This window comes from Balaenoptera borealis (assembly GCF_965194805.1).
Source record: "Balaenoptera borealis genome assembly, chromosome: 7".
Lineage (NCBI taxonomy): Eukaryota > Metazoa > Chordata > Mammalia > Artiodactyla > Balaenopteridae > Balaenoptera > Balaenoptera borealis.
The window spans coordinates 124,728,081-124,752,699 of record NC_138864.1 but is presented as its reverse complement, the minus strand read 5'-3'; the positions used below and the strand labels follow the sequence as shown (position 1 = coordinate 124,752,699).

General features: G+C 47.6%; 1 protein-coding gene and 1 long non-coding RNA gene across 12 annotated transcripts in view; one reads left to right on the top strand and one right to left on the bottom strand.

Annotated features, from left to right (window-relative positions):
• The window catches only part of PRKAG2 (protein kinase AMP-activated non-catalytic subunit gamma 2), a 282,829-nt gene that overhangs the window by 216,607 nt on the left and 41,603 nt on the right, over window positions 1-24,619 (top strand). For 6 of the 11 annotated variants that reach the window (XR_014246663.1, XM_082398971.1, XM_082398965.1 and 3 more), the window contains 2 exons: window positions 2,471-2,540; window positions 22,950-23,056. Coding sequence is in view for 10 of the 11 variants with exons in the window: in XM_082398971.1 (XP_082255097.1) it covers window positions 2,471-2,540; window positions 22,950-23,056 (177 nt within the window). In the remaining variant the exon portion in view is untranslated. Of the gene's footprint in view, window positions 1-1,646; window positions 1,696-2,364; window positions 2,541-21,008; window positions 21,132-21,929; window positions 22,098-22,949; window positions 23,057-24,619 lie in introns of those variants that run through there. The other 5 variants (XM_082398966.1, XM_082398974.1, XM_082398967.1 and 2 more) reach the window with 5 other exon arrangements.
• On the bottom strand, window positions 5,510-21,009 carry LOC309632008. The gene is made up of 2 exons (XR_014246697.1): window positions 20,333-21,009; window positions 5,510-20,247 (listed from the first exon to the last, which is right to left on the bottom strand). It is a non-coding gene; the product is annotated as an uncharacterized lncRNA (long non-coding RNA).

Sequence of the window (24,619 nt, the reverse complement as noted above, 5' to 3'; positions counted from 1 at the left end):
CGGGCTTCTCATTGCGGTGGCTTCTCTTGTTGCGGAGCACGGGCTCCAGGCGCGCGGGCCTCAGCAGTTGAGGCACGCGGGCTCAGTAGTTGTGGCTTGCGGGCTCTAGAGCGCAAGCTCAGTAGTTGTGGCACACGGGCTTAGTTGCTCCACGGCATGTGGGATCTTCCCGGACAAGGGCTCGAACCCGTGTCCCCTGCATTGGCAGGCAGATTCTTAACCACTGCGCCACCAGGGAAGCCCTGTACATGTTCTCTTAAGTAAATACCTAAGTATTTAATTTTCTTTGTGGTGATCATAAATAATATTGTTTTTAATATCAGTTTCCACATGTTCATTGTTAGCATGAACACTTAGCACAAATGTGATTGATTTTTGTGTGTTGATCTTGTATCCTGTAACCTTGCTGCACTCATTAGTTCTAGTTTTGGTGTTTTGGGATTTGTTTATCTAGTAGATTCCTTGGGACTTTCTATGAAGACAACCATGTCATCTGCAAATAGGGATGGTTTTATTTCTTCCTTTGCAATTTGTATGCCTTTATTTTTTTCTTGCCTTATTGCAGTGTCTAGAACTTCTAGTACTATGTTGATTAAGGACAGTGTGAAAGCAGACATCCTTGCCTTGTTCCTGAACTTAAGAGAGAAAGCATTCAGTCTTTTGCTGTTAAGCATGACACAGCCGAGGGTTTTTACCACCATGTCTTACAAAATTAGTTCTGTCTTCTTTTCCTCCCCCCACATTTTTTAAGGCAAAGATTGAGACTTAGGGATTGGCAGGACTTCCCTGGTGACCCATTGGTTAAGACTCCATGCTCCCAATGTAGGGGACATGGGCTTGACCCCTGGTTGGGGAACTAAGATCCCTCATGCCACATGGCGTGACCGAAAAAAAAGACTTGGGTATTGGCCCAACTGAGATGACAGAGCAAAAAGAAAGCATAAAGGAAATTTAAGTACTTCCTCCTCCAGGCTAGGCTTGCAAGAGTGACAGAACCAAGTTCCTTTGGTGGGGGCGGGGCTTCACAGCCTTAATCAGCGCTGGGGAGCTAATCTCTTTATCAGGGCCCTTGCACTCTGCAGTGAGCTAAGGGCCCCCTGCACCTGGGGCAGTCATTGCCTGTGTAACACAGGAGAGCCTCACGGCATGGGGTGCCTGTCCCCTCTCTGGTTACCCTGCTCTTCCAGGAAGCTCTCGGCTGCCAGTCTCGCTGCCTGCCAACCTGAGTTGGCGATTGGAGAGTCTCAGATACCCAGATCCAGGGTGACAGGAGTGGCCAGGGCCAGATTTAGATTTGTATGTGCTTTTGGCAGTGGCTCCCGAAATGAAGAGAGGAAGCTCATGAAAGAGTTCCATGGCTAGGTAAAAGTGATAGCGACACAGTGCATCTGCAGTACGTATATTCCACGGAACAAAATTTTTATTAGGGGAAAGGGATGGGCAATTTAGTCTAAACTTTAAAAAGAAAAGCATGCAATCACTCCCTCATCCACTCCCCGCGACCCCGCCCCCGGCCTTTGGGGTCATCTCCCCCTGGGGTCCTGCAGCTTCCATTCCCCTCTCCCTGGCACGTCGCCCCGCCCACCCCACCCCCACCTGGCAGCGCTCCCCTCGTGCCCCACCCCCGGGCTGGCCGAGACCACACCTGCGCAGGTTAAACCTGCAGGGACGCGCTGCCGTGGGTGGCGGGGGAAGGTGAGCGGATGTGAGCGGTGGGATGGGAGGACGAGGCAAGGATAAGAAAACGGGCCTCTGCTAATGGCCGGTCGGCGGCCCTGGCGGGAAGGAGGGATGCGGCCGGAGGGGGGCGCCCCGGCCGCCCGCGAGCGAGCCAGCCCCTGGCTCCTCGGGGTCCTCGTCCCACGGTTCCATCTCGCCGGTCCATACCAACGCGCGAGGCGCCGGGGGGAGGCCGGGAGCGGGCCGTTCCACTCGGGGAGGGGCGGCAGGTTAGGCCGCGGCCCGCGCCACCTGCGGCCTGGGGCGAGGGTGGGCCGGAGGCTGGGCCGCGCCGCCCGTTCTGTGCCGTGCAGGCGGGCCGGGCCGCGCCGCGCCGCCCCCCGCCCCGCCAGCCGCCCGGGAGGCCCCTCCTCCCAGCGACCCGGCGCGGAGCAAGGCCGGAGCGCTCCGCGGAGCCGCAGAGACCGCCTCCGTGCCCCCGCCCCCACCCCACCCCCACACGCTCCCCGCCCGCCTCCCTGCACCTCCCCCAGTCGCCCTCGTCCCGCCCCCGCGCCCGCAACCGCTCGCCCGCCTACACCCGCCCCCTGGCCGCTCGGCCCCGCCCCCCGCGTTCGCACCACCGCCCCCCGGCCCTGCGGCCCCCCGCGGCCTCCGCCGCGCCCCTGTGTCCCCGGCACCCCCGCCCTCCGCCCCCGCGCGCCACCCCCCGCGTCCCCGCGCCCCCGCCCGCGCGGCCGGGGACGAGCGCGGCCGAGCGCATGCTGATCCCTCTCCTCCTCCTCCTCAGGCGGCGCTGGCGGCGGCCCCGGGACCCGCGGAAGCCGGCATGCTGGAGAAATTCGAGTTGGAGGAAGAAGGTGAGTGCCCCCCGCTGGAACGCGCTTCCGTGTCTCCGCCGGGGGCCCGGAGGGGCCGGGGCGCGGGGACAGCCGGGGTTCACGCCCCGGAGGCCGCGGGACCCAGCCGCCCACCGCCCGTCCGGCTTCGGGCGGCGCGCCCTGCGGGGGCTGGCGGTGGAAACGCGGAGCCGGCAGAGCGTGTCTGCAGTGGCCGCGGGTGCCTTTCGGTGGCGAAATCTCGCTGGCTTCTAAGGGGAGCCCGCAACCCGGCCATCCACACGGATGGTCGGTCCTTTTGTCCTTACAAGTCGAACTCGAATGAGAGCAAGGTGACGTGCAGTAGTAATTGTTTGTAAGGCCACCGTACATGTAGGGGTGACCCCCAGATTATGCCTATGGTCCATTCCTTTAAATAACACACACTGGTTCCCTTATCTGGACTTGTGAAAATACCACCAGCAGGGTGTGTCTTCTTGTCTTGATAGGGAAAGTTCAATAGGAAAAGCGGTGGCGGCTTAGCGAATTGGTTTTGAGTTCAGGTGATGCTGTCATTCCATCGTTCCTGTCTTCTCTTCGCTCACTCGGTTTTTTTCCTTTTCCTGCCCCGTTTTCTTCTTCTTACCTGGATCTTATTTTGAAGCTGTTAAAATGTGGGGGCATGAGTTTGTTCTTTGGCAAAATGAATATTTAGCGTGGATTATGATGAGCTTTTACCTGGATCTTATTTTGAAACTGTTAAAATTTGAAGGGAATGAGCTTGTTCTTTGGCAGAATTAGTATTTAAAATGGGATATGATGAGTTCAAAGTCTAAAAAGAACTTTGTATAAGATGCTTGACAATTTGAGGAATTTAAAAGACCTCCACACTATCTTGTGTTTTTCCATTATTCGTTTAGTGACTTCTGTTTTTTCCAAGAGTATTGATGGACTAAAGCTCCTGGAACAAAGCATGTGCCGTGTGGATGCTGTACCTTCTGCCAACTTTACTTTAATACTTCCGTTTATTTACAGTCAGGCAATTACTTAAATAAGCATGCACAACCAATATGAGAACGTTAAGCCGACAGTATCAGGCCAGTGCCTACGTTTATTTTATGTTTTAGAGTTCCTGCATTTCACAGACATGTTAGCCAGAAGATAACGTGTTCATAGTAATTATCATTAAAAGTCTGCCGCCATGTTTATTATTAACAAGCAGTTACATGATACATTTCAGAATTTTACTAGGGCTTCATTTGCATTCTGTCCTACTGTCCTACTGAAAAATAATCCAGTGTGTTCATTCGAATCCACCTCATTATTCCGTGATTTTATTATATTGCAGGTCAAATTTGGGGCACTGTCCACAGGGCAGTATGGTGTGCCCCCCTTTCGTTAAGACTTTGAATATCTAAATCATAGAGTTTTCTTTGTCCCTGATTTCAGTAACAATGAGAGTCCATTGCATTTAATCATTTTGCAGATTCACATGGGGGCAAAGGAAAGTAGAGAGCAGATGCTACTGGAGAGGTGCCACAGTTATGGTTTAGAGCATAGGCCCAGCTTCAGACCGTATCTTGACTTCTTATTAAGCTGTGTGACCTTGGACAAGTTACTTAACCTCCCTGTGCCTTAGTTTTCCCATTCATAAGGTGGAGCTAATATCAGGGTGTTTTGAGGATTAAATGAGATAATCCATGTAAAGGTATTTAGTACAATGTAAATCCACAGTAAGCACTTAGTAAATGTTAGTTACTGTTACTGTTTAAGTGCCATTTACCGTTGTACTGAACTCATGGACTTTTTAAGCTTTTTATTAATGAATCGTCCATAGAGATTTTTCTCAGTACAGGTTTGATGGAGTTTTTTTCCTTACTTGAGATTTATTAATTTAATTATGTTGCACTTCTCAAAGCAGATATTTGAGAAATATCTCGATGCCTTATTTTTTTTGCATTGTTTCTGCCAAGGGAATGAATATAAAATACTAAACCTAAGCATCTAAGAAAAGGACTTTCCCATTTTCACCCATCTGTTTTTATCTATACTGCTGTCGTTACTTTAAAGCATACTGAATCACACAAATTACCCTGTCAAATTTTTCTAGATTCTTAAGGAGGCAAAGTGTTAAAAAGCAGTTGCTTGGAAGCTGTTAGCCAAGCTGGAAGGGGTAGTGTTGGCGTGGTTGTCTAAAGTGCTGCTTTGTTTCTTTTGAACTTTAGATTGCTTATTCATCCAAAATACGGAAAAACTGAATATCAAGCAGAATCTTACATTTATTCGGGGGAACAGTAAGTCCTAACAGTAGGACATTACACCTTTACATAGCATCCTGTGAGCTGATGTGTTAGCAGCCTACATAATATTGATACATAGCTGTTGAATAGGTCCTCATTTAATCTTCCAGCTTCCTTCTTATTCACTTGCTGTCATTATTTGTGCGTTGCGATCTGGACGCTTTCCTTAGATGGGGATGCATTTGTTGGTATACATGGAAACACGTGATTGCTGGTATTTTTGTTACCAAGTCTTTTTCTCTTTCCTAATAAATTCTAACAGATACTCTGTTCGTTAGAAAGGCATTAGTGAAGTTGGCGTAATCTCTTAAAACGTTATTTGCTTCTGGGAAGAACGAAGAAATTGTGCCTCTGTCTCCCATGTGTTGTCCAGGTCCTCTTTTGCCTGGGTTCTGACACCAGCTGCCCACCCACTTCTTCCTACCATCGCACCCTGACAGAGGGACCTTTCCAGAGCGTGAATTGACAGCACCACTCCTTTACGGGAAAATCTTTACCACTTTCCTGGGTCTATATATAGAATACACGCAGACGTCTCTTCATCTGCAGCCTCACCGCCTCATCCCGGCCGTACACACCAATGATCAGAGGGCTTTCTGTGCATAAGCACCGCCAGAGAGCTTTCTAAAAGGCAGATTCTAATTCTGTGGGTCTGGGGTGGGACCTGGGAGTCTGCATTTCTGCTAAGCTCCCAAGTGCTGCTGCCGCTGCTTCACAGACCCTGCTCTGAATAATAAGGCTCTAGAACAGGCACGGGCAAACTTTTTCTGTAAAGGGCCAGATGGTCTCGGTCTCCGTCCCTGTCAAGACTACTCAGCCTGCCCGTGCAGGAGCAAAGCAGCAACGCGGTCCAAGTGGCAGGGCTGCGTTCCAGTCAAACTTTATTTACAGAAAGAGGCCAGATTTGGCCCACAGGCAGAGTTGGCCAGACCCCTGTTCTGTGACCCTTCATGGTCTCGGTGCCTGAGGGTGTACATCCTTTGGAGGGTAAGACCTTCTCTTGCTCCCTTTCTCCACCTGCCAACCTTACTGCATCACGGCTCAGCCCAAGTCTCACCGTCTCCGAGGCCCCTCCCTAAAGCCCTTCTGTACTTCTCCATAATCCATCTTTCTCTTCCCAGCAGGTGATAACGGTGGCACGTTGTAGGTGCTCAGCGGCGTTTTGGTATCTCAGTGACTACATTCAGTGTTTATGTTTCCTTTATGGGAACGATGGGAGGATGAAATGATTCGGTATCTGCAAAGTGACGCGAGCAGTGCCTAGCCCATAGCAGTCGCTTTATGTGTTCGCGTTTCAAGTGTTTAATTGTATCAGTCACACCTGTTTGTTTCTATCAAGATTAACCGTCTTGAACTTATTTAACCACAGGGCCCAGCACCTTTGTAAGCACCTCAACGCAGCCAGTGAGTGCTTTCTCAAGTAGATGAGTATTCAGAAATTTATTCGTGATTAATAAGTCTGTAATTCTGGCACTACCTCAAGAACTTCACGGCCCCTGGGAACTGCCTGTGTCACCGCTTCCTTCCTAGCATTCCAGCCGCCGCAGACCCGCCAGACCCGCCAGTTTCCTCGGGCTTTCAGCAAGTCGCGGTGGTTGGTCCATCCCACTTCTTCCCAGTCACCTGTCCCCTCTCCCCTCACCCCCTGCCTGCTTCCTTCAGTCCAGGCGGTCCTTTCTGTCCGAGCTGTTCCTTCCTCACCTGCAAGGCATTTCCCAAAGGATAAGCTTTTCAGAACTTGCCTCCAAACTCATTTTCCTAGCAAGACTGGTCAAGCTAGTCTGCACGATCAAAAATGGGGAAGAAGTGGGGGGAAGAAGTACCAGCGAGGGGAAAGCATTATTTTTCAGTCAAGGATCTTGGAATTGTAGGCCCAGGTCTGTAGTGAAGTAGCCGTATTCTTGAATAATCCTTGTCTCTTGGGGCGTTGCTTGCTTGTTTTGTTGCCGTTGTCATTGTGGGTTTTCTCGGTAGAACAGAGCCCAGCATTGGTGAACTTGTACTTTTCCTTCCAGCTTGAAAATACGACCTAAAGCAACCAGCACCCCACTCTACAATAAACCAGAAATGTGCATTCACTCTAACTTGTTCATTCTCAACTGGAGGATAGTGCCCTGAAGTGAGCAAAGATTGGTTCTTGTTGGGGGACAAAAAATCTTAGCTATTACAGTGGTTTCTGGCTCTCCAGAGGGCCCCTGAATGGATATACAGTGTATCTGTGGTATTAAAGTTTCATGGGGGTAGGACAGTTGAAGGGGGAATGTATAGAAAGGCTGGGGGGGGGGGTGTGGATAATGAAAAAAAGTTTGAGAAACACTGCTCTAACTTACTTAAGGGAGAATGTCTTCCTGTGAATTTGTGGAACCTTTTAAAGTATCCCCTTATCACTTAGCTTTGATAAGTGAGGCTCAGCTGGGTCCACTTGGCTTATTGACTGTAGTGTGAGGGGTACTGACCTCTGGTGGTGACAGGTTTGTGATCGCGGTTTGGTTGCTGGCCGATCATCTCATAGTATTAGAAGGCTCTGATAATCTATCATCCAGACTCTTTCCTTCCCTACTGAGCTTGCATACTTATCTCAGAGAAGAGGTTTATTGTTTCTTGATTATAAAAATAGTTACAGCTTTATGAAATACTTACAGTTAAACATTTTCTGCTCTGGCTGACCCCATATTTGAAAGCTTGCCATATTTAACAGACTTTAGGTACACATTTTAAAGTCAGGCTTCCCGTTTGATGGTATCTTAGATTTGATAAGATAGAGTAGTTGTTTTATAGGCTGCGGAGGTTTTGTTATCTGAAATGTTAAGACCCCTGACTATTTTAAACGAGAGGGGAGTGCACAGCAGGGTTTGAGGATCCAAAAGTGGGACCTGCCGCCGGGCTTCACCAGGCTTCACTTCTCCGGGAAAGTCATCGGGAGCCAAGGCCGCGCTGAGTCATCTCCACGACGAAGGGACCTCCACGACCTTCCCGCTCGGGACTGGCTCTGCCTGCTCCTCGGCGAGCGCTCGGCAGCCCAAGCAGGCAGCTGGCAGGAATCCAGGCCAGCGAGTCAGACTGTCTGCTCCCTGGCCGGGGTGTTTCCACCCTACAGCTCTGCGTGGGGTGGGCAGAGCCCTTGCAGAGTTGTTATACCAGGACCCCTGTGACTTTACATTTTACCTGTGAATTTTAAAGTGGGAAAATTTTGGTACCACAAAGCATTTGGAATTTATTCGAAGAGACTGGAAGAATTTGTGTCCTTTTTCTATGATTATAGTAACTGGCGTATGTTAAGTATATTGAGGCACTGTTATAAATCCTTTACGTTTATCTCATCTCATCCTCAAAACAACTCTTAAGGGGTAAATATTTTTATCATCCCTGTTTATAGAGGAGGAGATTAAGACGGTGGGAGGTTAAATAAGTGACCACGGGGGGCATATGTGGGAAGGTGGGGTCACCAGGTTTCAAACACAGGCTTTAGACTTGCAGCCCAGGCTCTGAGCCGGTCTTCGTAACCGACATGAAATAATCCCTTATCTGGAAACCCTCTTTCCATTTCCTCACTTCCCATTCCTTCTTCAGCCCATTTCCACCACTCCACCCAAATTCCCTGAGTTGGTCACTCGCGGCTCCATTTTGCAAACTCCAGTGGACACTTAATCCTCTTCTCATTTTGAGCTGTTAGTAGCCGTCACCAGAGGTGACCTCTGCTCCCTTCTCCCACAGACACTCCTGGTGTGCTCCCCATACCTTTCCGCCCGTTGTTTCCTTGATGGTTCTTACCCTTTTTCCTTTTCCGTTCTGTGTTGTTTTGTGGTAGCAGGTGGAGTGGGGGCTAATTCACAAGCCATACATTTGAACATTAGCTATGGGACTTGCTCCTGGCTCTTCCCGAGGCCACTTGTCTTCTCCTCCTGTGCTCTCCCCTAGACAGTCTCCCTCACTTGCATGGCTCCAGCTACCACCTGCCTGTTGCCCAGTGTTTAATTACCACGATGCTGTAATAACTGATGATGCCCAAATAGGTATCTGCAGCCAGATCTCTCTTCTGAGTGTTCGGTTGCCTATTGGATGTCTCTGCCTGAGTCATCGCACCGTCTCTCTGGTCTGTTCTCCTGCTCCTCCCTCTCGCCTCTTTCTTTTTCCCCCCAACCTGATTCAGTAAGTGCTACCACATTCACCTGGTTTTTTGTTTTGTTTTTTAACAAGAATGACGTTGAGCCATGGCTCTCTCACTCTCCCACACCCAAGCGGTCTGTCCTCTCACTTTCACCTCCTGAATACCTACCTGTCTCCGCCATCATCACCTTTCTATTGACTATTAAACAGCCTAGTCTCTCCAGCATCTACTCTGGCCCCCTCCAATCAACTTGACATGCTGCAATTAGAGATATTTTTAAAAACATGGATCTGATCGTGTCACTTCCATGCTTAAAAGCCTTCTCTGACTTGCCTTTGCCTTTAGGCTGGAGCCCAGACTTACCTCCCTCTTCCCTCTGCCCGCCTCACCGTGCACCTCCCTCCTCCTGGCCTTGTTCCTCCGTGCCTGCTGAACTTTGCACAGGCTGTTCCCTCTCCCTGGATTGTTCTTCCCTGTCCTCTTGGCCACCTGCTAGTTTTCTTCAGGTCTCAGCCTACATGTCACTTCCTCGGGAAAAGTGACTTTCTGGAAGCCCCAGACAGGCCTTCACATATCATCTCATGATTCCTCATGGCTGATGGGGCTGTTAAGGTGAAAGGCATTTATTCATGTTTCTCTGCCATTGTGGAAGCTCTGTGACGATGGGGACTGAAAAATTAACTACTTGCCAGGTCTCAAAGATACGATGATGACTAAGACCTAGTTTCAGTAAATACTTGTCACATACGTGAACACATGTATTTTTTTTGGAGCTTTACCTTTTACTCTGGCACGTGGGCTCAGTGTACTTCAGTGGTTAATGTTATTTCTTATAAAGAAATAAGGCATTTCTACTTAAGGCAATGAGAGGAAATCCACTTGCCAAGTTTATGTGTGCTAATCAAAGAGTAGTGACAAGGTAGCTGTAAGATGACCCGCATGTACCTCCCAGATGCACCGAGGCTTCTCCTCCCAAGTGTGAGGTCAAAATAGACTGTGTCCAGTGGCTGAACAACTCAGAGGCAGTAACAGCGGATAGAAACGTGATGACTTGCTTGCATAATCTGGTGCCTGAGGAAAAAGTCTTTTAGATCTTTCTTTTGTGGCTGTGATAGCACTTGCACTGATATTAGGGGAAAAGAAGTCTAGCTTAATTCGGATACTAAAAGGAGAGTCATTCTGGGGAGGAAACTAATTTGGGAACCTTCCGGTCAAATTGTAGTCACTTTTAAATCTTTTAATTTGTTGCTTCTGTCCCACTTTGAGCTATTTCCTATGTATCTGAATTTATGTCACATCATTGAGGTTTCTGAACTTTGTTATTACCTGATTTATTTTATCTTAGGTCGTACTTCGATCATTTGTTTCTAACAGTAAGTTGCTACCAATAAATTGTTATTTTATAGACCACATACTATGGAATGTGTAGTTGTTTCATTAAGACCTCCTCAAGAATATCCAGGTCCACATTCTCACGTGTTTATTTTTACCTTTGTTTGGCTCTTTTCACAGTGACTCCTCTAGCTTTGATGCTTACACATGTGGCATGTCCCCCCCCTTAAGTTGCATATATAATTAGTGTCATGTAATTAAGAGCATGAGTCAGACCCAGATTGGAGTCCCATTTCTTCTACTTAATAGCTGTGAGACCTTAGGCAAGTTATTTCAAGCTTCAGTTTCTTCAAGTATAAGTAGGAAACAATAATAGCCGCTAGCTAATAGGATTATACATGCATTAAGTAACCTGAATGTAACAGTCACTTGAGTACCTGCTGTGCAGTGCAGTCTCTACAAGTATAACTATGATGATGACCCTAGAAAGGACCAGAAAGGCAACTGAGCTCAAACTTAAAATCAAGCCACCATTAGTGCATCATCCGGCGACAGCCATTTGGCTAGTGATGGCTTCGGTGTCTGCACCGTCAGACTTTTCCCCATGTGAATACCACCCAGTGGACAGCATTTGTGATTGAATGTTTGAGTTTATTTATCCCCAATTCGTCAGAATCACTCTGCAAGAAAGATGGTGTTATCCCCATTTTACGAATGAAGAGATTCAGGCCAAGGGGATGAAGGAATTTGCTCAACGTCACACAGAAGGTGATGACAATTCTCATACAGGTTTGGTCTAGATCTGCCCTGTTCTTTCTTCTACACTCGCTCCCCCTGGAGCCTGGAAGTCCTAGAGTCCCCGTTGGAGAAGACTGGCCTGCTCCCGGACGTACCCGAGGAAAGGACCCAGGCCCGTGAGTTTCTCAGGGAATCGTATATCGTTAGTGCCTTACTCTGCAAATCATTTTTCGTATTTTGATTTGAACAGCACTTACCCGTGTTGTAAGAACGATAACGTGCTGTATTAGAGGCAGACAGGGGCCCACAGCAGAAAGATCCGTTGTATTGCTAAACCCCAAAGATGTGCGTGCATTTACGGACATCTGTTTAAGCGCTGGTAACTGAAATGAGTCAGGATGCATCCGAACTGCATTGTGTCCAAATGACAAAACTGCAGCACGCTGGTGGGGACGTGGTGACAAGCCAGTCTTCAGTGCACCTGCCTGATGCACTGAGCTGGGCTGCCACATTGTGAGTCAAGACGGTTTGCTGAATGTGTGAATGTGTTCATTGCCCTCTCCTCCCCCCTAAAATGCTCCTGAAATGACAGCAATCAGAAAGTAGTCTTGCTCAACAAAAGCAAAAGCTTAATTCTTGGAAAAGACCAATTAAGTGGATAAACCTGTGTCAAGTCTGTTCAAGGAAAAAAATGAGTGAAAACGCAAAGTATTAGAAATTTGAGGGGCTTCTTAATTATAAATGCAGAGATTTAGAAAATAACATTAAAAGAAATCTGAATATGTCAAACTATATCAATATATTTTAAAATCTTTTCAATCACTTTTGAGTAAATTTTACAAGTTCGTATTTTCTTGGTTAACTTTCACCAATCACCACACCAGAGAAGAAATTAAAAAGTAATTAATCACCACAGAAGAAATTAAAAAGTAATTAATCACCACAGAAGAAATTAAAAAGTAATTAATTGAATTGTACACTTTAAATGGGTGAACAGTATGGATGTGAATTACCTCAATAAAGGCTTTGGGGTCTTTTCAAGTAATGAAAGGTCCTCGCCCTTCCTCTGCCCCTGCAGAAGAGACCTGGTATTCAGCCTGTTGATGGGTTAATTCTGTAGAACCTTCAAGGAACAGTTAAGGCCTAGGTCATCTGAACTATTTTAGGGCTTAGGGAAGGAGGGCGGCTTCCCAGCTCCTTCTGTGAAGCTCACTCGATCCTGACATCAGAACCAGAGGACAGCACACAAAGAAGAAAACAGATGATGAACCTGGCATTTAAAATATGGGCAGGACTCCTACTAAAACATCAGCAGGCTGAGCCATGCGGTCTCCTGTGACCAAACAAGGTTTTGTCCTAGAAATACAGGGCTGCAGTTTGTTAAGAAACCCACCGAGGAGTTAATGTCAGCAGATAAAAGGAGAGAAACCTCTGGTCATCTAAGTAGATGCTGAAATAGCAACTGATAAAATTCAACATATGTTCCTTTTACAAAATCCTTATTAAGCTAGAGGGAGAAGGAAACTCCTTTAAATTGCTGAAAGCGTGTTTGACAGAAGTGGGGACTGACATATGTACGCTGCTGTGTATGAAGTAGATGGCTGGTGAGGGCCTACTGAATAGCACAGGGGGAAAAAAGAAGGTACTATAGCACGGGGGGAAAAAAGAAGGTACAGCCTGTTTACAGGACACGTATTAAGTTAACCTTAGAAATGCATTCCAATAAGCATTAGATGCAGACACATACTGTTTGATTCCACTTATACGAGGTACCTAGAAGAGTCAAATCATAGAGTCAGAAAGCGCACTGGTAGATGCCAGGGGCCGGGGAGGTGGGCAGGTGGGGAGGGGGACTGGGGAGTTCGTGTTTAATGGGGACAGAGTTTCAGTTTAGGAAGGTGAAAAATTCGGGAGGTGGATGATGGTGAGAGTTGCACAACAGTGTGACTGTACTTAGTGCCACTGAACTGTACTGTTAGATATGGTTACAGTAGTATGTTTTACATTATGTGACTTTTACCACAGTAAAGAAAAAAACATTTAAAAAAAAAGAAGTGGGCTGGGGTGGCCGCCTGTTGTTCCTGGTATCACCGTCATCAAGGTGTTCCTTACCCCGCTGGGGGCTGGATCCCGGTGAGTTAACCTTGGTCCTCTCTGTTGCTTCGGCTTAGTACAGTAATTGGGTTCTGTTTCCCAAAAAAGAGGAAACATTGGCTGTGGTTCATAGAATTAAACCCAAAGCCATTTTTAAATGGATGGGAATCACTGTCATTTCAAGGTCACAGCCTTGTCGGGTCTGTGGCATTCCTTAGGCATTTATTGCAACTAACTTTGAGCTATCTAATTGGGGAAGCTTTGTGCCTTTACTTACCTGCGCGTTTCCTTCTTTCTTAGTAACTCTTTGCCCCCTTATCTAGCAGAGCACATGCATCTCCCTCTTCAGTGGACACTTTTGCCCCCAGCACACACAGAACCAAATGCAAAAAGCATGGAAAGGAAAAAAATCTAATGCACTTCATTTATTCTGCTACCTTGTAAGTCCTGTAAAATTATATTTAAGCTTTGACTTTGTTAATATTCATGTTTCTAAGCACTTTAAGAAAACATATGTATATGAGAGTTTAATCTTTTCCATATACTTTTAAACTTTTTCTTTTTTTTTTTTTAATTTATTTTTGGCTGTGTTGGGTCTTCGTTTCTGTGCGAGGGCTTTCTCTAGTTGCGGCGAGCGGGGGTCACTCTTCATCGCGGTGCGCGGGCCTCTCACTATCGCGGCCTCTCTTGTTGCGGAGCACAGGCTCCAGACGCGCAGGCTCAGTAGTTGTGGCTCACGGGCCTAGTTGCTCCGCGGCATGTGGGATCTTCCCAGACCAGGGCTCGAACCCGTGTCCCCTGCATTGGCAGGCAGATTCTCAACCACTGTGCCACCAGGGAAGCCCTCCATATACTTTTAACTTCCATATTCCCCTTTTTGCTTATTTCTTGCTTAACTATTTTAAATGGTTTTCTAAAAAGAAAAGATACTATATGAATATAGTAAGCTTACGTTTCTAAATGTAGAATAAAGCATAAAAGACAAATTTTAAAATAACTAACCTATTGATAATCTTTTTCTTTGTGGAATTACAATGAAATGTCTTACGTTAAGTTAAAATTACAGGATTGGAAATAAGGAGTTAGTTTTTTTGGTTGGGGTGTTTTTAGTGACATTTGGGCAATGTGTAAATTTTGTTTTAGGACCGCCTCTCATCCTTGCACTCTCAGCTCTCTAAGATGGGGATTGAATCATTACCATGGCCCCTGCCTTTCATGGATGTGTCTTTCAGTGACATACAATATAGCAGGCATGAGCTTGTCCTGACACCCGTGAGGAACTTTCTGGGGACCCATCTGCTGCCTCAGAAGCTGCCGTCTAAAGCAGATCTATAGCTTTGGCACAAGGCACGTCAGGGCTCCGAAAGGGCGTCAGTCACGAAGCGCTAGCGGGGGTGTTCACAGTGGAGGGGTGCTGGTGCCTTGAGGGCCTTTGGGGAAGGTGCACGGGGCCTGTGAACTGAACTTGGGAGGCGGAGGAGGCTCCTGAGGCCGCCATGACAAAGTGCCACAAACCCAGTGGCTTGGAACAACGGAACTTTATTCTCCCACGTTCGGGAGGCCAGACGTCCGAGCCCAGGGGTTCCGCCGGGCTGGTCCCGTCTGGAGGCTCCGGGGAGAATCTGTCCCGGCTTCTGGTGGTTGCTCGTGCTCCCTGGCGTCCTGTGGCTCGTGGCAGCATCACTGTGATCTCTGCCTCCGTCGACCTTCTCCTGTGTCTGTGTCCGCTCTCGTTTGTAAGGACGATGGTTATCGGATTTAGGGCCCAACCTGATAATCCAGGGTGACCTCATCTCCAAAGACCCTTGTTCCAAATAAGGTCGCGTTCTGACGTTCCAGGTGGACGTATCTTGTGGGGGCCACCATTCAGCCCACACAGAAAGGCGGGTAGGAGTTCAGTGGCCACCTGGGCCGTGCGCCCAGCAGAGGCAGGCACGAGGACACTGGCCCAGAGTTCAGAAGCTGCCTTTGGAAAGGAAGTGTCCACGGGATCCCAGGGTGTGAAACTCCTCGGGGCCGCGGCGTGTGGGCTGGCTGTGCTGTGGTATGGTGAGGACTTGTCAGGGGTGGTGTGTAACCAGATCTGCTTGCAGAGAGAGAAACGCGCTGCCACGCTTTCCTAGCTAGAGCGTACAACTGTTTGCATGTAAACTGAGATGTTGCATTTTCCAAGTTGTTCTGTTGACCTTCACAGAGGAAACACTTTCCCATATACTTTCTCCTTCCCAGCAGTACTCTTCAGTAGCTCCCTTGGGTGATGCTGGGTTAGCGTGTGATTGGACGGTGTAACGTCATTCCACGATGGGTGGCTTTCACAGACCAGTGACTCAGGTGCCAGCGTGACACTCTGCAGTTACACTTCTCCCCGGGGACGGATAAAATAACCCAACAGTGGGACACTGCGATACTTTCTTAGCCCCAGTTACCTTTTGAATAATGAGAGCTTGAACTTGCCTTCTCAGGAATTTTAATAACTTATTCCAAACAACCTGTTATTGTTGAATGGTTTTGGTTTTTTTAGGTGTTTTTCCTTTTTGGTTTAACTCCAGATACTCTTATTTTCTGTTTCAATGCGTTTCTTCCTTCAGGTACAATTTGAGGCTTCATCATAATGTAAATAATACAAAATGGTGCTCTCATCGAAAAGTTTTACCAAATGTAGAGAAGCAATGACATTTTATCGTATTTTACTTTACTCTCCTGACTTTAAATGCTAACACTTTTGTTATTGATGTTATTACATCAGTAATAATCTAGCCTTATCATGAAGCAAAATATATTTTAGTGTCATTTTGCTGTGCTTGGTCAAGCTTTTTACATTAAAAAAAATGTAGTGTTATAGATCCACCTCAAAACTGAGAACCCCAGGCTAATCATGAGAAAAACATCAAATTCCAGTCGAAAGTATCTGCCCAGTACTCCTCAAAACTACCGAGACCATCAAGTCAAGGTTTGAAGAGCTCTCACTGCCAAGAGGAGCCCAAGGTTACAGGGCTGCACGTGAGGTGCTGTCCTGGAGGGACAGAAACTAAGGCAATTGAGTAATTGTAACAAACGTACCACAGTGATGTAAGACGCTAGTGACTGAGGGCACACGTTTCACCACCTGGGGGCTGGTGATGCTCCAGAGGGAACAGAGGGAGACCCCGAGGGCCCAGCTCTCCACGTCCTGCTGGCTTGGGGGCTGCAGGTGTGAGCAGGGAAGTCCTGGGGGGCCTGGCGGGGAGTCACAGCCCCAGCGGACTCAGGAGAACGTGGGCCGTGCCCCACACAGCCCCATCATCGGGGTGGACCCTGCCGGCTGGAGCACTGATCCTGACGTGGTTGTTGGATTGTGACTCAGAGTATGGGATAGATTCCGTGAGTCCATAGTGAGGTAGACAGACAGACAGACAGACAACTCTCCTCTACAGAAATGTTCCAAGTACAGTAAGTTCCCTGCATACGAACGAGTTCCGTTCCAAGAGTGCATTCATAATTCTAAATTTGTAAGTCCAACAAAGTTAGCCTAGGTACCCAGCTAACACAATCGGCTATATAGTACTGTACTGTAATAGGTTTATAATACTTTTCACACTAATAATACATTAAAAACAAACACAAAAAATAAAGAACATTTTTAATCTTACAGTACAGTACCGTGAAAAGTACAGTAGTACAGTACAACAGCTGGCATCCAGGGGCTGGCATCGAGTGACAGGCAAGAAGAGTTACTGACTGGAGGAGGGAGAGGAGGTGGGAGATAATAGAGCTGAAGGATGGTCAGCAATAGGAGATGGAGGGCAAGCTGCAATTTCCCTCACGCCTGACCTTGATGGCACAGGTTCTGGTTCCTTGCTGGATTCAATTCTATCTACCCTGTTGAAAAAACGATCCAGCGATGTCTGGGTAGCAGCTCTTTTTTTCTTATCATAGATGACACGGTGGCACTGGATGGCTGAACGGCTGCTGCAGCCTTCGTGTACCGTTCGTTGTACGTTCAGGTCCTGTGCCTCAAAAACTACCAGTGCCTCCTCAAATGCAGAGAACCCCCTTGCCGTTACCTGCGTCGTGAATCTCTTTGGTTCTTCAGTTACTTCTTCTTCCTCTGTCTCTCTTTGTCCTTTCTCTGGGCCTCCAATTCCATCAGGTCTTCATTAGTAAGCTCCTCGTGTTGCACAGCAAGGAGTTCAGTGAAGCCGTCCTCTTGCACTTCTAGCTCCAGCTTCTCGCTGAGGGTCTCTGAGTTGCTGAAGACCTCTTTGGACTCCTCATCCACCTTCTCAAATCCACGAGAATCATGAACAAACTGTGGGGAAAGGTTCTTCCAAACCCCATTCACGGTGACGGCCGTAACCTCATGCCAAGCAAAGCCAATTTTTTTTTATGGCCTGTAGATGTTATAGTCCTTCGAAGATTGTCGCAGGGTTGTTCCTGATTCGTCAGTCGCCTTTACTGCCTGACGAAAAGTGTGACATAAATAATATTTCTTGAAAGTCGCTATAACGCCCTGGTCCATAGGTTGGATGAGCAACGTAGTATTCAGTGGCAGATGCACTACTTTGACGTTGGGATGCAAGTTATCCATGAATGGGGGGTCGCTCGGAGCATTGTAGAGCAGCAAAAGAATGTGGAATGGGACGTCCTTCTCCAAGCAATATTTCTCTACCTCCGGGATAAAGTGGTGGGAAAACCAGTCCTGGAAAATGGCCTGTGTAACCCAGGCCTTGGGGTTACTCTTCCACACAACAGGAAGAGAGCCCTCGGCTATGTTTCTGAGGGCCCTTGGGTTCTCTGAATGATAAACTAAGAGAGGCTTCAGCTTCATATCACCGGAAACATTGCCACCAAACAACAGTTAGCCTGTCCTTTGTTGCTCTATAGCCTGGCATCAACTTTCCCTCCTTACTGATGTAACTCTGGGCTGGCATCCTTTTCCAGTACAGTCCTGTCTCGCCCACGTTAAAAACCTGCTCAGGTAAATACACGCCTTGAATTTCTTGAAGCGTTTCAGGAAATTCCCGGGCAGCTACCGTATCTGCACTCGCTGCCTCGCCACTTACTTTTACGTTGTGAAGGTTGGCTCCAGCCTTGAACCGATGAAGCCAGCCATGGCTGGCATTAACAGATGCACGCTCTGATTCTTTGCTGTGTTTCTTCTTCAAGTCTTCATAAAGGCTTTTAGTTTTCTTTTGAATCAGCATTAAGCTGAGCGGGACTCAACACTAATGCTGGTCCTGCATCCACACAATGAGAAGTTTCTCCATCTCCTCCACCACTTTTCCACGCTTCTTCGATATTATTGTCTGCACAGCAAACTTCACATGTTCCATGATCTTGTCCTTGTTCTTTAGAATCGTGCCGGTGGTTGAACGACTCATTTTATAAGAATGAGCGACGTCTACCATCTTTTCACCTCACTCCGCTCTCTCAATTATTTTCACTTTTGTTTCCATCGTTATCGCTTGGCACTTCTTAGCGGTACCGGCTACATCACCACTGCTTTTACGCTTGCTTCTGGACACCCTGGGCTTGAAATAAAGATACTGTACTCCTGTACTCTACACAGTACTGCACAGTAAAGTACGCAAGAGCACAACCACTTGTAGAAGATGCACACTCATGACAGTGTACACCAGACACATGAACTAACTTATGTGATTGGACATGCAAAGGCACATTCACATCTTTGAAAGGTCGCAACTTGTAGGTTCACATGTAGGGGATTTACTGTAATTTATGCAGATGCTTCGCCCTCAGGGAGGTGGACCATGACTTCCCTGCCAAGACTGCAGTGTGGGAAGAGTCCCTGTAGGGGGAAGACCCGACGGATCCTACCTGGGCCAGGTGATCCAGGTGATGAGGTATGTTGACAGCAGGTACCCTAGATACAGTGGGATGCGAAGGCACTTCGCCTTCTGGTCTTCCTGCTAAAACACACAAACCTCAAAATTGAAATCATGAGAAAAACATCGTACAAATCCGGAATGAGGGCTGTTCTACAGAATGCCTGTCCAGTACTCCTGATCAGGGTCTCATGGTCAAGTACTCAAGGTCATCAAACACAAGGAATGTCTGAGAAGCCATCATTGCCTAGGGCGGGCTACGGAGCATGATGACTAAATGTGCTGTCCTGGACGGGGTCCTGGGACAGAAAAAGGATGTTAGGGGAAAACTAAGGCAACCCTATTAAAGTGTGAACTTTTTAGTAATGTGTCAGTGATGGTTTGTTGGTTCTGACAGATGTGCCAGAGGAATGTCAGATGTTATCTTTTTTTTTTTTTTTTGGCTGTGTTGGGTCTTCGTTTCTGTACGAGGGCTTTCTCTAGTTGTGGCGAGCAGGGGCCACTCTTCATCGCGGCGCACAGGCTTCTCATTGCCATGGCTTCTCTTGTTGTGGAGCACAGGCTCTAGACGCGCAGGCTCAGTAGTTGTGGCTCACGGGCTTAGTTGCTCCGTGGCATGTGGGATCTCCCCAGACCAGGGCCCAAACCCGTGTCCCCTGCACTGGCAGGCAGATTCTTAACCACTGCGCCACCAGGGAAGCCCGTCAGATGTTACCTTTAGGGGAAATCTGGTATGGGGTATATAAGGAACTGCTGTGTCTTCACAACTTCTCTATATAAATCTAAAGCTATTCAAAATAAAATGTTTATTTAAATATTTTTAAAAATTAACAGACGAATTAAGATGTTACCCCAAAAATATGTTTAACACAAAGCTCACAGTGTTTTAATAATTCTAAAAGTTCGAATATTTCTTTTCATAGTATTTTAAGATTTTATTTCAGATATTCGTATTGTGATGTTAACATCTATAAAATGTGCACTCCTTTTATGAAAATTCTTGATTTAATTAACAGACAAACTATCTTGCAAGGGTTCCTTTCTGGGAGATGGAGTGTTACATTTTATTGTAGTTTCCCCCTTGATGTCCTTCATTTGCGTTTTAGGAGAATAGATTTGACCGGCACTCTGTAAGTTAAATGTTAGTTACGCGTGTGCTCGCCTGCCTGGTCCTTTGAGCCTGTGTCTGCACGGATCCCCTGTGAATAGGCTCCGAGGAAACGACTCGCCTAGCAGCCTGGTGGTCGTCGTCCTCGGCAGCGCGGGAGCAGTGATGGCGGAGAAGGACCGGGACCTTCCGCGTGGCTGTCGTATGAACGTCCTGCGTTCCAGTTCTTTCCTGTGCAAGGCTCCTATTTTCCGGGAGATAAACGTTTTGAGAAAAATGGAAGCACGCTGACTCCAATTCCATCCATCCATTCACTGACTGCCACTTACCTGGTTCATAAGCCCGGACTTGTCCTGTGGTAGCGCTCGTGACGGTGTAGTGACGGTTCATGTGTCTCCCCCGCTGGTTTGTAGTACCTGCAGGGCAGCGGCATGTGTGTTGGGTCCCCGGGGACCCCCAGCCTCTAGCACGGTGGAAGCTGGTGGGAGCAGATGGCTTGTGGGCGCAGGGCAGGAATGTCAGAGGTCACGGCCCAGGGGAACCCCTCACCAAAGAGGACGGGGTGCTCCTGACTAGGAGGCAGTTCTGAGGTGCGTGCGCGGCCTCCCCGGGGTCCCCAACAGCTGCGACCCTGCACAGAGCTGTGACCTGCTTACTGGAGCTCCCTTTTTGACTCTTTGCTTCCGTCTCACTTCCCCTGGTCTCGGGGTCAGCTTTGGGAGAACCCACACTGAGACCGTATGCAGTAAGTCGGTACCGACGAAATTAATTAGCATAGTAAATGAGTAAGATCCTGACCATTCAAAGAAATTATCATCCGGGAAGAAAAAGATTATCAGAGCTGTGCAGATCACATGAATGAGACATAAAGTGATGACTGACGAGAAGTACAGATAGAACGTGCGTATTCAGGGGAAGAAGTCGCTGCAGACTTCCCTCCTTACCCTCCTGACTCAGGGTCGGCTCCTGCCTTGTGACCTTGAGCCGTCCAGCACCTCACCTGTCGCGTGGCTCACATCCCGCTGCCCTCGCTCTGCCAGCTGGTGAGCTGGGAGGACAGAGATGTGTCTGCTGCGTCCGCTCGTGTCTCGACACTGGGACAGTGCCCCGCAGACAGTAGCTTCACAGGTGTGTTGGACCCGTGCGTTCGTGGGGAGACTAAGTGGCAGAGTTTCCATGAGGAGAGGGTTGGAGTCTTGGGCACGGATTCAAATCCCACTCCAGTCACTGCCTAACTTGCTGACTTCAGGCCCGTTGCTCAGTCAGCTCATGTGTAAAGTGAAGAAATCGAGGCACACCCTCAGGGTCGTGACATAAATTAAATGAGGCCATTTCCTGTAGTACCTGGAGTTACAGCACAGAAATGAGCGCTCAGATGTTCACTGCTTTTATGGAGAAGATGGCATTTGAGGTTGGTTGAAATTGGATGAGAAAAAGTAGAGAAGGAAGTTTAAATTACAGCAGAAGGAACAAATGCCAGCAAGTGAGATTAAGGACAGTAGGGAGCTTAGCAGGGAGCTGTGTGCCTGGACCCGAGAACAGGAAGTAGGGAAATGAGGTCACGGAGAAGCCAGACCACGGAGGTTCGTGAATGCCAGCCTGAGTCTTCTGACTTTATTCCACGAGGAGGAGGGGAGATATTTGAGAAGGGAACTGTCCAGGAGGTGATGGGATTATGAACTGTGGGCTACAGTACCCTGAAGAGAGGTCAGAAATGAAAATAGAGGTTTGGGAGTGGTTCACATAGTTTATCATGAAATTGGCAAACCAGTCAGCACATACGGAGTGTTTACCACAGTAGGAAATAGAATAACAGGGGCTCCTTTCCACAATCAAGGAACTTGGTTAGCGTCATGCTGTTTAACACTTATCTTGCTAATTAGTGTGTACAATATAGTAATTTTTTTCTTCTGGGATATTTCCCAGGTAATCTAAACCTTCCCCAAATGTACAGATTGGTGTGGGCCCAGCGGCATTGTCAAAGAGGTCTCTTGGAGATGTATTCTTTGAGTGAACCAGGAGATAGGAGTGAGGTCCTCGCGGGCAGTGGGCAGTGGGCCATTGTCCGGCTACAGGCACAGCTTTGGAGTCACAGTACCTTGTCATTCCTTTTGCCAACTGTCAATTAACTTCTACAGAAATTTAAATAATAAAGACTACTTTATGTGTATTTGTTCACATCGTTACTGTTTTCAGGGCTCCGTGTCTCCTTGTGTAGATCCTTATTTCCATTTCATGTTTGTATAAATGATGCCTTCAAATTTTTTAAATTTCCAGTTATTCCTTGCTAGTATATAGAAATACAGTGGCATGTTTTTGTTGTTGTTGTTTTTTACTAACTGCATTCTCTGACCTTGCTAAACTCCTTTTTTAGATCTGGGAACTTTTTTGTAGATTCTTTGGTGTTTTTTATGTAGAAAATCATATAGTCTGCCAATAAAGACGGTTTTGCTTTTTCCTTTTATATCCGTAGCCTTCATTTTTTTTTGGCTGTGTTGGGTCTTCGTTTCTGTGTGAGGGCTTTCTCTAGTTGCGGCGAGTGGGGGCCACTCTTTATCGCCGTGCGCAGGCCTCTCACTATCGTGGCCTCTCTTGTTGCGGAGCACAGGCTCCAGACGTGCAGGCTCAGCAATTGTGGCTCACGGGCCTAGTTGCTCCGCGGCATGTGGGATCCTCCCAGACCAGGGCTCGAACCCGTGTCCCCTGCATTGGCAGGCGGATTCTCAACCACTGCGCCACCAGGGAAGCCCCGTTTTTTTTTTCTTGCCTTCTTGTGCTAGTGAGGACAGCCGTGTTGAGTACCAGGAGCTTCTCGCTCTTACAGGGAGAACACTTCTTATTTTCCATTAAGTCTGTTAGCAGTAGATTTTTCATGCATACTCTTAATCTGATAGGGGAAGTTCTTTATTATTACTGATATTTGCCTTTTTTTTCTTTCCTTTTTAGCAGAAGACTCAGAAAGTGGTGTTTACATGCGATTCATGAGGTCACACAAGTGTTACGACATCGTTCCAACCAGCTCCAAGCTTGTGGTCTTTGATACCACGTTACAAGTGAGTGTGCCCAGTTTCCCTGAATCTGGGGTATATTATTTGGTACCTGCTTTGTCGGGTAAGTTAAATCCAGCAATACCCACAGACAGTATCCAGTCCTTTCTGCACGTCGGGTCCTGTGCTGAGGTTTTGTCTGAGTTGTCAGTCGTCATGGCAGCCTTCTGAGGAATGTGCTGTTTTACGGATAAGGAAGCTCATTATCTAGAGTTTGCTCACATTCTAGCATTTAAGAACTCAGCCCACAGAGCTGGTGAGTGACGGGGTCTGGAATTGGTGCTCGGGTCTATGTGATGCGTGCTGGCTCCAAGCCTTTAACCGCTAGCTGCACCTCCTCCCTCGGCATGTCCTGAAGGCCTTAGCTATTTAGTAGAACAATGACGTTGAAATAATACTGGTTAAAAAGAAAGCATCACTCAGGTGGGTGATCTCTTAAGAGAAAACTCTACTGATCTCTTTCGGCAGAAAATTTGAACCTGATTATTTTGGTATTAAAATTATGCTTATTGTAACTCGTTTTATACCAATATGACTTACAATCAGACGTGAAAAGTCCCAAATAATACATTCAGTGCGATGACCAAATTACATCCGGTGTAATAAAATACATGTGCGTACACAGGTGTACGTGTGTGCATTTGGTGTATAGATTTGTACATAAATCTTTACCAAGCAGGATTGTTTTCACCTGGGTTCCCCAAAAGTAGATGCTGAGCCAGGAATTCATGGGCAGTGGGCACTTTATTAGGGTGTCCTGCCAGGAGAGCCCCTGAGGGACTGGGGGAGAAGGAAAAGGGGCAAAGGCCAGGGAGGGCAGCCTCCGCTGACCCCTCAGGGGGACCCCAGCGGGTAAGGTGCCTGTGCCAGTTCACCCCGGCCTCTCTCAGTCTCGGCCAGGGCTGTCCTGGGAGATGTGTGCCCCGGCCCTGCCAGCTCTTCCCAGCGCTCGGGGCCCTCTCCCCAGGCCTCCCCCGCCTGCTCTGCTGGCGCCCCCAGCGGCCCGCCCTGTGGCTCTTCCTTGAGGACGCCTGGGCTCTAGGAGCTACTTTGCCTGCATTCAGTCTCAGCTGCACAGGATTCTCAAGAATGTAGATATGGCTTAGTTCTTAATTATATTTTCCAATTTTTTTTTTTTATAAATTGGCCTAAAATCCTATGACTTTGCTAAATTCACTTTGGACCAGGTGACCTTCAAGGTCCCTTCTACAACTCTGATTCTTTGACACAAGGAGGACAGAGAGGCGTCCAGACGCAGTGTTACCGGAAATACTCTCCTCCACTGTAACTGCAGACGTCAGTAGTAAAGTAACTCGAAATTCTGAACTCCCCAAGTACAGAAGTAGATCAACCCATCTCACCCTCACTCCACCCTCCAAAGTCCTCACTGTAGGTTTTCCACCAACAGAAAAGCACATGACAGCGGGTACGCCCTGCACCTGCTTTTCACTCTTGCTCAGCTTTTCCCGTGTTGTAAAATTAACTCTTTTCTGAATTTAGAATTTAGCCAGAGTGAGTAAGACATGAACAGTGTGATGCTTTATGGATCATTGGAGGTCACTAATCCAG